This window comes from Camelina sativa, chromosome 7 (assembly GCF_000633955.1).
Source record: "Camelina sativa cultivar DH55 chromosome 7, Cs, whole genome shotgun sequence".
Lineage (NCBI taxonomy): Eukaryota > Viridiplantae > Streptophyta > Magnoliopsida > Brassicales > Brassicaceae > Camelina > Camelina sativa.
Window position 1 is genome coordinate 19,646,838 of NC_025691.1, and position 11,999 is coordinate 19,658,836.

The 11,999-nt window shown below is 41.4% G+C and overlaps 3 protein-coding genes and 1 long non-coding RNA gene across 5 annotated transcripts in view; 2 read left to right on the plus strand and 2 right to left on the minus strand.

The window, feature by feature from the left end:
• Positions 26-1,654, plus strand: LOC104701594 (myb family transcription factor PHL8-like). Of its 2 annotated transcripts, none has more exons than XM_010417307.2 (6): positions 26-290; positions 366-442; positions 553-601; positions 758-857; positions 945-1,017; positions 1,103-1,654. In XM_010417307.2, exons 1-6 carry the CDS (start codon positions 119-121, stop codon positions 1,652-1,654), a joined length of 1,023 nt encoding a protein of 340 aa, XP_010415609.1. In that variant the 5' UTR covers positions 26-118. The 2 variants fall into 2 exon arrangements, with proteins under 2 accessions (XP_010415609.1, XP_010415610.1); XM_010417308.2 differs by having other exon boundaries at positions 948-1,017.
• LOC104704769 lies at positions 2,480-5,848 on the minus strand. Its single transcript, XM_019227103.1, has 2 exons — positions 5,598-5,848; positions 2,480-5,525 (listed from the first exon to the last, which is right to left on the minus strand). The coding sequence occupies exons 1-2, from the start codon at positions 5,846-5,848 to the stop codon at positions 2,480-2,482; spliced, it is 3,297 nt and encodes a 1,098-aa protein (XP_019082648.1).
• Positions 8,735-11,999, minus strand: part of LOC104701597 — a 4,092-nt gene continuing 827 nt past the window's right edge. The window contains exons 2-3 of the long non-coding RNA XR_753844.2: positions 10,058-10,164; positions 8,735-9,368 (exon numbers count right to left, since the gene is read on the minus strand). This is a non-coding gene — a long non-coding RNA (uncharacterized LOC104701597). The remainder of the gene's footprint in view (positions 9,369-10,057; positions 10,165-11,999) is intronic.
• LOC104701596 (CLAVATA3/ESR (CLE)-related protein 45-like) lies at positions 10,208-11,491 on the plus strand. Its single transcript, XM_010417314.1, has one exon. It carries the CDS (start codon positions 11,034-11,036, stop codon positions 11,409-11,411), a length of 378 nt encoding a protein of 125 aa, XP_010415616.1. The 5' UTR covers positions 10,208-11,033; the 3' UTR covers positions 11,412-11,491.

Here is an 11,999-nt window from a genome sequence, read left to right on the forward strand (position 1 = left end):
AAATAATCTCCATATCTTTGCCAACAAACCCAACAATCTTTTGAAAACAAATCACCCTTTCGTTTATTTAAATTTCTTGGGTCGTTTCTTGATTTGTCTATTCGAAGAGAGATTTTGTATGTGTTTATCAATGGAGATCAACAATAATGCTAACGATAATAGCAATAGTATTAATCACAAGGCAAAGATGAGCCTTGTGTTGTCAACGGATGCTAAGCCAAGATTGAAATGGACTTGTGATCTTCATCACAGATTCATTGAAGCTGTTAATCAACTCGGAGGACCTAACAGTACGTACATCTTTTTGTGTGTTTCATCTTCATTTTCATGTTTCTTGATTTTTTTGCTCTGTTTGTGTTTTGTAGAAGCAACACCTAAAGGTTTGATGAAGGTTATGGAGATTCCTGGACTTACCTTATACCATCTCAAGAGTCATTTACAGGTAAATAATGTTCACAAGAATCTTTGATTGGATCAGTGTGTTTTATCTTCTTTCGATTAATTTGTTTCTTGAAAATAAACTTTGGATTATCGTATTTGATCTTTCTCCAGAAATATCGGCTAGGGAAGAGCATGAAGTTCGATGATAACAAGCTAGAAGGTTTGAGATTCTTTGATTCATTATTTTTAACATTGATAATGTTTTTAAGGCAAAGGATATAATCCTTAGTTTCAACTCTGATCTGACCAAATGGACTGAAGAAATCTTTTTAAATAGTTTTATACTTATGTATGTTTTTGTTTCTTGATGTAGCAGTTTCCTCTGCTTCAGAAAATCAAGAAGCTGAGAGTAACAACGATTCTAGAGATCTCCGAGGCTGTAGTGTCTCCGAAGGAAACAGCAATCCAACTAAAGAGTAATGATCTGAGAATCAAAATCATAATATCGTTTATGGATCGATTTCAATAAGTTAAAAACTAATAACTGTTTTGTTCCATTGTAGCAGAGGGTTGCAAATCACAGAGGCTTTAAAAATGCAGATGGAAGTTCAAAAGAAACTTCATGAACAAATCGAAGTAAGCACATTAATCATATCCCATAACTGAATCTAATTAAGCACAACCATCTCTCTTTGGGGTTCTTCTAATGTTTTGGTTTCAGGTTCAGAGGCATTTGCAGGTGAAGATTGAGGCACAAGGCAAGTATTTACAGTCAGTTTTAGTGAAAGCTCAACAAACTCTCGCTGGCTACACATCTTCAACTCTAGGCATGGAATTTGCGAGAACCGAACTCTCTAGATTAGCTTCAATGGTGAACAGAGGCTGTCCAAGTTCTTCGTTCTCAGAGTTAACGCAAGCAGAAGAAGAGGAAGAAACAGAAGAAGGTTTCTTGTGGCGCAAGAAACCAAATAACAGAGGAATTAGTCAGCTGAGATGTTCAGTAGAGAGCTCGTTGACATCTTCAGAGACCTCGGAAACAAAGCTGGATGAGAACAATAACATCAATAAAACGATTGAGCTTCCGTTGATGGAGATCAAATCGGAAGTGATGAAAGGGAACAAGAGAAGCTTCAACGACGTCGTATGCGTGGAACAGCAGCCTCTAATGAAGAGGGTTTTTGGAGTTGATGATGATGAGCACTTGAAGTTGAGTTTGAATAGTTACAAGAAAGACATGGAGACGTGTCCGAACATAGGACTAGGGTTTAATTAAAGAAGAAAAAAAAACTTTCACTATAAAGTTATATAAAAATGTTTTAAAAGAATCCAATATATATGCATAGATTTCCATAGATTATTATAGAGATTTTTGTGAGTAAGTCCAGGGTGAAGAACGCATGGGAATATTCTATATGAGTCAACATGATGATATATATAAAAACTATTATATATAGAAAATGTGTGATTTGTGTTTATAGATTAGGTGGGGAGGGGAGGCTTGTGGATGCGGTAAAGGCGGATTTGGGGGAAACTTTTTATGATCAATGAAAGAAGCAAAATGATTAAATAAGAGTGAGCTTTTTATCATGATGTTCCGACCATGATAAGCATGTTGGCCTCTCAGTGGTTGTTTTATGACAAGACAAACCATACTTGAGTCATGCGATACAAATTCGAATGTTAGTATATCTTTGCTTAATTATTTTACTAATCAGCCGAATTCGAATATTTTCTTGGAACCCTATGAGAAGGTAATGCTTGTTATACGAATATTCGCTTGTAACATGGAAGAAAGTGAGTCACGTGTTCATGAAAACGAGGCTTATCTGTGTTTTTTTCCCCAAATGAAGAAGTAAAGAAAGATTTATCATCTTTATTGTTTGTAGTGGGGATTGCACAACACTAAATAAATATCGATTTTAGGGGGAAAGAGTGAAGTTTGTTCTTTATTAACGATAGGAATGTGAGGTCGTCACTAAAACGAGTCAAGATCGTGCTCGTCAGTTCACAGGAGAACTGACAAGTGAGTCACGACGAGCTCGGAAGCTAACAGAAAATTATACAGAGAATAACAAGAGTTTTTAGACGCAAAGTATTGCTATCTTACAAGACAAAGGATGAGTTGTTTATCAACAACGCTACTGCTTGTGGTGAGCTTGCTAGCAAGGTTCGCGGCTCCTTCGACCCGCTCTCCTCTGTGGGTTCTCTCTATGATTCCGAGCTGTATCGGTCGTGGGCTCGGATACACTTCCAGGTTAGTATTTCTCTTTATGTTCTTGATTGCGAACGCGGGACTGTGCAGGATAGTCCTCAACGGCTGGTTAGTTAATACTTCAACAGTGTGAGATTGGAAGTATGGACGTAGCTTCCTAGCCGAGATAACTACGGCGTAGGCGAGCTTCTCCAAGGTTGGATATCGGAGCTCAGCTCCATCGAGACTTTTGCTCACATAGAAAATGGGATGCTGATCTCCCCTGTCCTCTTTAATGAGTACACCACTGACCGCCGAGCTGGAGACAGCGATGTACAGGTAAAGCGTTTCCCCCTGATCAGGTTTAGCTAGGACTGGAGGAGTAGCGAGATAGTTTTTGAGCTCCTGGAAGGCAGACTCACACTTATCATCCCACTCAAACTTTTTGTTGCTGCGAAGCAGCTGGTAAAACGGTAGACACTTGTCGGTAGATCGTGAGATAAATCGATTGAGGGCGGCGATTCGCCCAGTAAGTCGTTGAACTTCTCGAGTATTTCTTGGAGATGGTAGGTTGGTAAGCGCCGAAATCTGTTTCGGGTTAGCTTCGATACCCCTCTTGGTGACGAGGTATCCTAGGAACTCTCCAGAAGTTACGCCGAACGAGCACTTAGCTGGATTCAGCTTCATGTTATATCGGTTGAGAACTTCAAAGCACTTAGCGAGATGTGAAACGTGGTCGGCAGCGTGAGTTGATTTCACCAGCATATCATCGATGTACACTTCCATTGTTCGGCCGAGCTGCTCGGCAAACATCCGGTTGACAAGGCGTTGGTAGGTCGCACCAGCATTCTTCAGGCCAAACGGCATAACTTTGTAGCAGTAAGTGCCTTGATCGGTGATAAAAGCCGTCTTTTCTTGATCGTTTTTATGCATCATTATCTGGTTGTACCCGGAGTATGCGTCCATGAACGATAGAAGCTCGTTCCCCGCGGTCGCTTCGACCAGTTGGTCGATTCTTGGTAGAGGAAAGCTGTCCTTTGGGCATGACTTGTTAAGATCGGTAAAATCGACGCACACCCGCCACTTGCCGTTCTTTTTCTTCACAACTACTGGGTTACTTAACCAGTCGGGGTACTTGACTTCTCTGATGGACCCAGCCGTGAGTAGTTTTTTGATCTCTTCGTTAACGGCGGCCGTACGCTCTAGTCCGAGTTTTCTTCGCTTTTGCTTGACCGGTTTAAACGTTGGATCCACATTGAGTTCGTGACATGTTATGGTGGGATCGATTCCGGTCATACTGCTCATGCTCCATGCAAAGGTTTCGACGTTTTGGGACAGAAACTTTACGAGCTCGTCCTTGATAGTCTGCGGCAGGTCGGCACCGATCCCCACGCAACGAGTCGCGTCGGAAGGGTCGATGTTTACCTGGATGATTAGCTCGGTGTTGGGACGGACGCGACCATCTGGCTGCTCGGCAGGGTCTGAGATTGCGAAGGTGCGGGCACTGCGCTGTTGTCGTTCGATGATGAAGCAAGTTCTGGCGATCAACGGGTCTCCTCGTAGCGTGAATATTCCTCTTGAGGTTGGAAACTTTACGCACTGATGGTACGTCGACGCCACAGCTTTCATCCTATACAACCATGGAGTCCCCAGGATGACGTTGTAGACGATTGGTTTATCGATGATGGCAAAATTGATGCAGTGCATCGTTCCGCCTACGTAGACTGGTAGCATGATCGTACCAACTGTCATAACCGTGTCGCCGTCAAAGCCTGTGAGGGGTTGGACGTCATGATCGGCCGTTCGCAGGTCTACCTCCATCTGAATTAGTACGTCTTTGAAAATGACGTTTACCGAGCTGCCAGTATCAATCAAGATTTTGGTGACTATGCTTTCACCAATTGTCATCTCGACTACGAGGGGGTCGTTGTGCGGCCCAGCTAGGCCTGACGCATCGTCTTCTGTGAATGTGATCGGCTCATAGGTTGTAGTCGGCGGTGTACTTTGAGCCATCCAGTCCCGCTTCACTTCTAGTCCCCGCTGATAAGCTTTGATGGAACGCACCGAGTCTCGGCAAGTCGTTAGGCCGCCCATAATCATATTAATTCTTCGGCGCGGAGCTGGAGCATTTGGGTCGTCGACCGGCTCGGGGTTCCTTTTAAGGGTTGGTGCTGGGGGCGGGGGCAGGGGTAGGGCCCTTGTGATGTGCTGTGGCGCGGGAGCTGTGCTGTACTGCCTACTGGGGTTTTCGTCCTCAGGGTTAAAAAATTGACTATCTCTGTGGGCCGTTGTTAGTCGTCGCTCGTGTTCGACGTCAATGTGGCCTCCCTTGAATTTATCCAGCAGTATTTGCTGGAGGGTGCGGCATTCTTCAGTGGTATGCCCTGCTCGTTTATGGTAGTTGCAGTACTTCTTTCCACCCTTACCCGATGGGTCCCGGACCCATTTGTTATTCCAGGGTTTCGATGATGACGCCTGGGGGTCCTGATCGCTAACAGCGAACGCTTGAGCTTTCTTTGCTTTTTCCAGCTTATCAGCGTATTCCTTGTCGAAGTGCTGACGAGGCTCATGATGCTCGTCCTGTGCCTTTTCCTTTCCTTTGGCCGACTTTGAGGTTGGCGGTTCTGGCAATGGTCGGTTCGCTCTCGATGCGCTTTCTTCGTCCAGCTCGATGTACCTGTTGGCGCGGTGTAACGCGTCGTCCAGGGATAGGGGCTCGTGGATGATGATGTCTTCCCGAAATCGGGAACCGTGAGTAAGAGCATTACGGAGAGCTGAGATTGCTGTGTCGTCGGCGATCGAGAGTTTCGAGACTATTCTTTTGAATCTCTCCATGAATTCCCGGAGTGACTCGTTGCTTTGTTGAAACATGTTCCAGAGGTCGGCATTCGAGGCACCTCGAATCATGAACGTGGAATGGTGTTGTAGGAAAGCGGTTGTTAGCTCGTGATAGCTTCCGATCGAGTTCGGCGGGAGTCGGGAGAACCATCCTAAGGCCTCGTGGGCCAAGTTTTCAACAAATAGCTGGCAGCAGCCAGCTTCGTACTCCTCCTCGCTGAAATGAGCTCGGCCAATCGCAACACTCATTGAAGTTAAGAACGGTTTTGGATCATCCAATCCATTATACGGGGCGAACTTGAATTTGTTCACGTAATGAATGCGAACGCGGGAGATCCGTGCTGTAAATGGCGAGCGCTGGACTTCCTCCAGTACTCGATCAAGATTGGTAGCGGAGCTCGTCGCTCGGTGTACTCTCGAGGAGAGCTCGTGGAGCATCGTCTCGAGGCGCCGTATTGTTTCATCCTTGAGGTCTCCTTCAGACTGTCGGGCCGATAATGTCGGAGTCCGTGGGCTTCGGCTCCGCTGGCCTTGACGGTCCTGGTGTTCGTCAGCTGGTTCCCGCCTGCTATGTCGATCGATGGATCCTACGACTATAGGCGCTGGGCGGCGTCTGTGGCCTTCGTAGCGTTCTTCGACGGACAGCAGCACAAGGGGCGGTGGATTCGCAAGCTGCTCGCCATGGTCGTTCTCGCTCCGACGCTCACTCCGTCGTTGCTGGAGCCTGCTTATTTGATTTTGCGATGCTTCTTGTGCCGCCACGATTGCTTCAAGCCGTTCGTTTGTTCGCGCTTCCTGACTGTCGAGTCGATCGAGTATGACTTGCATCAGGTCGTCGAGCCCGCTCCTCTGGACGGGCAAAGCATTGGGGAGGGCGGCGGCGTTGGTGAGAGTGGCGCTGGGGAGAGNGTGAGGGCGGCGCTGAGGAGAGCGGTGGCGTCAGTTACCAGCTGGTCGGTGACAGGTCCGGGTCCGGCTGCAGCAGTTGTAAGAGGCTCGAAGGGCGCGTCGGGCGCTAGCGGAGGTGTCGTGCTCGACAAGGGGCCTTCGGCTGAGACGGTTGAAGAGGGTAGAGGCGGTACGGTTCGTGCTCTCGTTCGCCCCCATCGCTGCTCCGTTAGTTGCTCCGTCGGTTGCTCCGTTGCTTCGTTGAGATCGTCGCTAGGGTTCGTCATGAATCTTGAAATTTCGAGGAAGTGAGGACCGTCGGTATTGATTCGTCAAAAAGAAGTGTTCTACTCTCGCCCCACGGTGGGCGCCATTTGTTTGTACTGGGGATTGCACAACACTAAATGAATATCGATTTTAGGGGGAAAGAGTGAAGTTTGTTCTTTATTAACGATAGGAATGTGAGGTCGTCACTAAAACGAGTCAAGATCGTGCTCGTCAGTTCACAGGAGAACTGACAAGTGAGTCACGACGAGCTCGGAAGCTAACAGAAAATTATACAGAGAATAACAAGAGTTTTTAGACGCAAAGTATTGCTCTCGGGGTATTGTACGCGAGTCTCCCCCTTTCTCCAGTGAGTACTATTTCTTTATATAGTGGACTGTAGACCGAGGGTTTTCTAGGGTTCCCATCGTGAATTCCCGAGATTGCCCTTTACGGATTATTAATTACTTGCATCCAATTTTGTCGGGCCGAAATCACAGAATTCGTCTAGTTGGGCCGAGTGGCATATTGGGGCGCAGCCCATCTCCAACACTTATGTATATATTAGTGTGTTGGTGTGGTTAGGATTTGCTCTTTTGATAATTTGCTAGATGGAAAATATTTACGTTATTATTTGTTGGGATATATATATATATATATATATATTTGACAGTTTTACTCCTAAAAACAAACACAACTTTTACTTCTTAGTCTTTTTTTATACAAGAATTTTACTTATAAGTTCATAAAAACTTCTCAGTGTTAATTTATTTAAGCGATTTTCAACTTGTTTATTCATAGATTTTAAATGGAGAATTTCAAAAAAAAATAACCCTTTTAAAATACTCATTTTCAAAAATGCCTATATATGTTCTTCATTTTCAGTTATACCCTTTTATAAGGTTTGATTATAGATTTTAAAAAATTTTATAAAGATTTTACAAGGTCTTCCAACTCTAAAAAGTTACAGTTTATGATTTTATTTTGTCACGAGCGGTGTCATTTGACCTTTCAACAAAATGGGGAAGAAACATGGAAGACATGAAATGAGAAAAAGATTTCTAAAAAAACAAACTTGTGTGTAAGTTTATTAATTGTTAAAATGTTAAAAGCTATGTCAGTTATAAAAAAAAAAAAAAAAACTACACGTCGTAAACTTCCTCTTCTTTAGAAACAAACGACAATAATCGAGTGGACAAACCTAAGGAGGATTAGTTTGACGTTTTTCCAAAGTCTCCGTCCAAGCATATACATGGTTGTAGAACCCGTGATATGATATCACTGATATCCATCATCTATCTATGTGATCCAAAATAATATTTCGTCTGAATTCAATTATATAGTTTGCTTTCACATTGTTTGAAACAAAATGGGAAGAACGTTATCGGTATCGTCCAAATCATGTAAATTATGGCTCTGATATATTGCAGTCGGTCAGTGTGTGTGGTAGAAACCATCTAACAAAGTTGATGCGTAAGTATGGTATAATTGGTTTAGCTGATTTCAGTTAATGATTAGTGATTAGAACATAGAAGGATTCAGTCAAAATGTTGTTCTGATTCAAGACAAGTACCGATCCAAATTTTTAAGAAAGTGATAGACGTTGGTTTCTTTATATCATAAAATGATTCTTACTGCGACAAGTTACGCAAACTTATAGCATTAAGATTTACCTATCGTCCACCAAACATAGATTGGGTGTATGCTTAATGTCATATACATCACTTGTACTTGACTGATGTGTAACGAGACTGTCTGATATGCACATGATACTGTTTCCACATGTTCGCATCCTATGTAGAGTTTGTGAGTTAACCGAATATACCCAAAAAGATATGTTAAAAGAGTCCAATATAAGCCAGATAACTTTCACTATTTTCCTTTATTTATGTCCTTCGCAAATTAAAAACTCAGATAAAAAATGTTACATGCTCATTTTACTCAGAAGTCATAACTACCCAATATTGGTCGAGGAGAAAAGTTTCATATTCAGGCCCATCCCATATATAAGCCCATTTCATATATAAACCCTACTTTAAATCCACACACCCTAATCAAGAATGCACAATTGCAAATCATAAAAACATTAACAAAAAATTCTGATAACAAATTATATCTAAAAGAGGGTCTAAGGATATGGACACCAATCCTATTTATATCAGAAACTAGGAATGTAGAAATGGCGTGAGAACTATTTGAAAATTTTCCAACTAGATCCCGTTTAATCCACATAAAGACTACTCGACGTAGGCCAGGACCAGATCTGCAAACCCATCGTTTAGCACGGTCCACAGCCTAAACCTTCCTCAATCAAGACAAATTTAGGACCCGACTAAATCAAGATTGGGTCACAGGCTCACAGCCATCGCCACATCCCTAATTCGTCTGCTACAGTCATCAGCCACTTGTTTTAAAGATTGTGCATTGGACCTTTATCTACCTTATAATCCAATTACAACCCAAGATTTTGCTTTGCTTTTAACTTCTTTTGGATCCCTCCGACCACATCAGAGATCTCATTGGTCACATCAAATAAAACCCATCAGGGGAATAAGAATATTACTATTGTTTTAAAATTTAAAAAAAAAACACAAAAACAATCTCCATCAAACATTTCAAGATCTCACTATCTTGTTCTTTAAAAAATGTAATGTTTTGGGTTTTTTTAAGTAAAGGAAAAGTTGCAACTTTAGGACTAACCTCGAGAATGCAGAAAAAAGCAAAGGAGGGGGAAATCAAAATCAGCAAATGGGTTATTTTGTTTTTTGGACCAACGACTGGTCTCCTGCTTGCTTTGTTTTTGTGCCTGCAAGCAATATCCATACCTCAGTTTTTAAAATATGTTACTTTTGAGACAGAACCTGATGCTTCAGAATGTTCTAAGTTTGCATGTGATTAAATATATCTGTTAAAAAAATATAAATGATAGCAGTAAAGCAAAGGGCAAATTCAGAATCAGATAAAGATAAAGATCGTCCCTCATGAATAAATGAGATAAGGAAAAAGAGAAAATTGTGGTCTTTTAGAATCATTGCATTTGATGATTAAGATCTGTGGATGTATCAACAAGGTTGGAAAAAAGCATTAAGAGGCATAATTAACATAACACACAATTTAATCTTGGCAAGCAAATATCGAATCGCTCAAAATATGACCTAATGGTATTATTTTGTGTGTCCAGACTATTTGAAACACATGAGTTATGCTCCATCAAACATAACATCTTTAGTAAATTTTACTCAACAGCAACGCAGGCTAAAGTGACTATGAGGAGTTATGCTATGGTTGTTTTTCGAAATTGGAGTTATATTTGTGAGAAGATATAAAGATGAAGTAGCACAAATAAACATGCAGCCGATGTTGTTGCTTAAAAAAGTGAGCTAGTGATCCTAAAGTGAAGGGTGGGAAGATCTTAGAATAATATAAAGAATCATTCTTAAAGAGGAAAAAAAATAATGTATTTGTTTCTTTTCGAAGAGGGTTGCTCTGTTGTACCTTTTCTTTGCCAAAGTCTCATGCTTTATATGAGTAGCTCCTGTAGGTTGTAGTAATGGAATAGTAGCAACGGTTTGCGTGGCCCACGGCTCCGGTCCGCTGTGTTCCTGCCATTTAACAAAACACCAAACAAAACCACTTTCCTTAACAACAAAGGAATTATTACATAGCCAGAACAGAATCCACAGCATTAAAGAGTGTAAACTTGAATGATTAGGATATATAAACCCATTAGTCCCGAAAAGTTAAAGCTATTGTATACTTCAAAGTACAATTCTGAAATCAAGGAAAAAAAAGCTTACGATGCGACGAATATGCAATGCCATAACCAGATAAGAAACCATTGAAATTTATTTAAACTATTTGAAATCAAGGAACTATAGCAGCCTAGAAATTGGCTTATAACCAATTCCAATGATTAGGCAAGGCAAAACTTATGGATGGTGTAAACAGAGGATGTCATTAAACATGTTCACGGGAAAAAGTGTTCAAGAAAGTATAAGGGTGTGTCAGTTTAACAATCGCCTTCAACGACGTGGCTAGTTAGGAGCCAAATTGGCCAATTTCCCAGTCAAGATTGGAATGACATAAATACGGTTAGACAAAAGCAAAGGATAAATGTAGAGATATGTAGGGAAACCAATGAAGAAAGATACTTAACTTCCCAGCGGTTTTCGTGTACTGAACTCTTTTGTACAATCATTGTCAGATTCTTTCATAACAGCCTTAATCTACTTAGATTTCCAAAGCAATGTTTTTTAAGTGAATCTAAATTCCCCCAGGGTCCCATTTTGCTTTACACTTTAAAGCTCCCTCAAATCCCAATAACCGATATATAACAGGACTATATCTACAGGGAGGAACACACAAAAATCAGAACTCAGAAGGGGCCATAATCTCATAACTCCTAACCCTCTCTCATTTCTTTGAAGAAAAGAAAGATACTCTGAATCTTCTTGTCTGCCTAAGAGCAGAAATGTTGGGTTCCAGTACAAGATCGATGCTTTTTCTTCTTGTCTGCATAGGATTGCTAGCAGACAACAGATATAAGGTCTCAGCCATGAGACATACAGAGTATTTCCTCAGACAAACACAAACAGATAAAGCGAGAGTTCAGCCAGGTGAAATTGCTAAGCACAGGAGCATCGGCTCTCAATTCAAACACACCCTTGAAGATCAAGAAACGCTCAGAAAAAACAGGCGACTTCTTGAAGAAGTAAACAAGAATAAAGTCAAAGATGAAGAGACGCAAGAACAAAAGAATAAGACGGGTGATGACTCATTCCAAGCAAGCAAGAGACGTGTAAGACGAGGATCAGATCCTATCCACAACAAAGCCCAGCCATTTTCTTGAGCGGCACAAGAGAAATCAAATACAGAAAAGGCAATATACTATAGAAATGCAAGAAAAAAAAAAAAAAAAGGGCAGAACAATCAAATCAACCTTATCAAGCTGGAGGTAGGTTACTCGGGTTTATTTTTCAAGTATAGGGTTTTGATAAGAACACACAATCTTGGGCAGTTGAAGTCATCATCAGAATGCAGAACAGCATTGTCCTGTTCAGATACACCAAGAGAATACATATTTAAGTAGTCTTCACTCTTTTGTTTGCATCAGTTTCTCGACAATTCGGTATAAAATTTTTGTTCTTTCTGCATTTGCTTTAACTTCACCAAAACATGTCTTATGTATATACAAAATCTCAAAAAAGTTTTGATTTGTCTACAACTTCATTGTGAAACCTCTCTTTCCCCCACAAATCCCATTTGAACTTAAAATGTATTCATCAAGTGAAAATGTAAGAAACTGGAGTTCTCTAAGCAAACCCCAGGAAGAAAACAAAAAAAAACCAAATCTATTGAAGTCAAATACACAATTCAATATCTTCGTAATCATGTGAGCTTTCCAACTCAAAAACGAATTGCCACAAAAAAAAAAAAA

What these genes read in the sequence shown, in the direction of transcription:
- LOC104701594 (XM_010417307.2), top strand. Translation starts at nt 119, where the DNA reads ATGTGTTTATCAATGGAGATCAACAATAATGCTAACGATAATAGCAAT. An exon ending in ATCTCAAGAGTCATTTACAG is followed by an intron (nt 443 to 552) that starts GTAAATAATGTT and finishes ATCTTTCTCCAG; the next exon opens with AAATATCGGCTAGGGAAGAG. An exon ending in AACAGCAATCCAACTAAAGA is followed by an intron (nt 858 to 944) that starts GTAATGATCTGA and finishes GTTCCATTGTAG; the next exon opens with CAGAGGGTTGCAAATCACAG.
- LOC104704769 (XM_019227103.1), bottom strand. Translation starts at nt 5,848, where the DNA reads ATGCTCCACGAGCTCTCCTCGAGAGTACACCGAGCGACGAGCTCCGCT. An exon ending in TACGAAGCTGGCTGCTGCCA is followed by an intron (nt 5,526 to 5,597) that starts GCTATTTGTTGA and finishes CTCGATCGGAAG; the next exon opens with CTATCACGAGCTAACAACCG.
- LOC104701596 (XM_010417314.1), top strand. Translation starts at nt 11,034, where the DNA reads ATGTTGGGTTCCAGTACAAGATCGATGCTTTTTCTTCTTGTCTGCATA.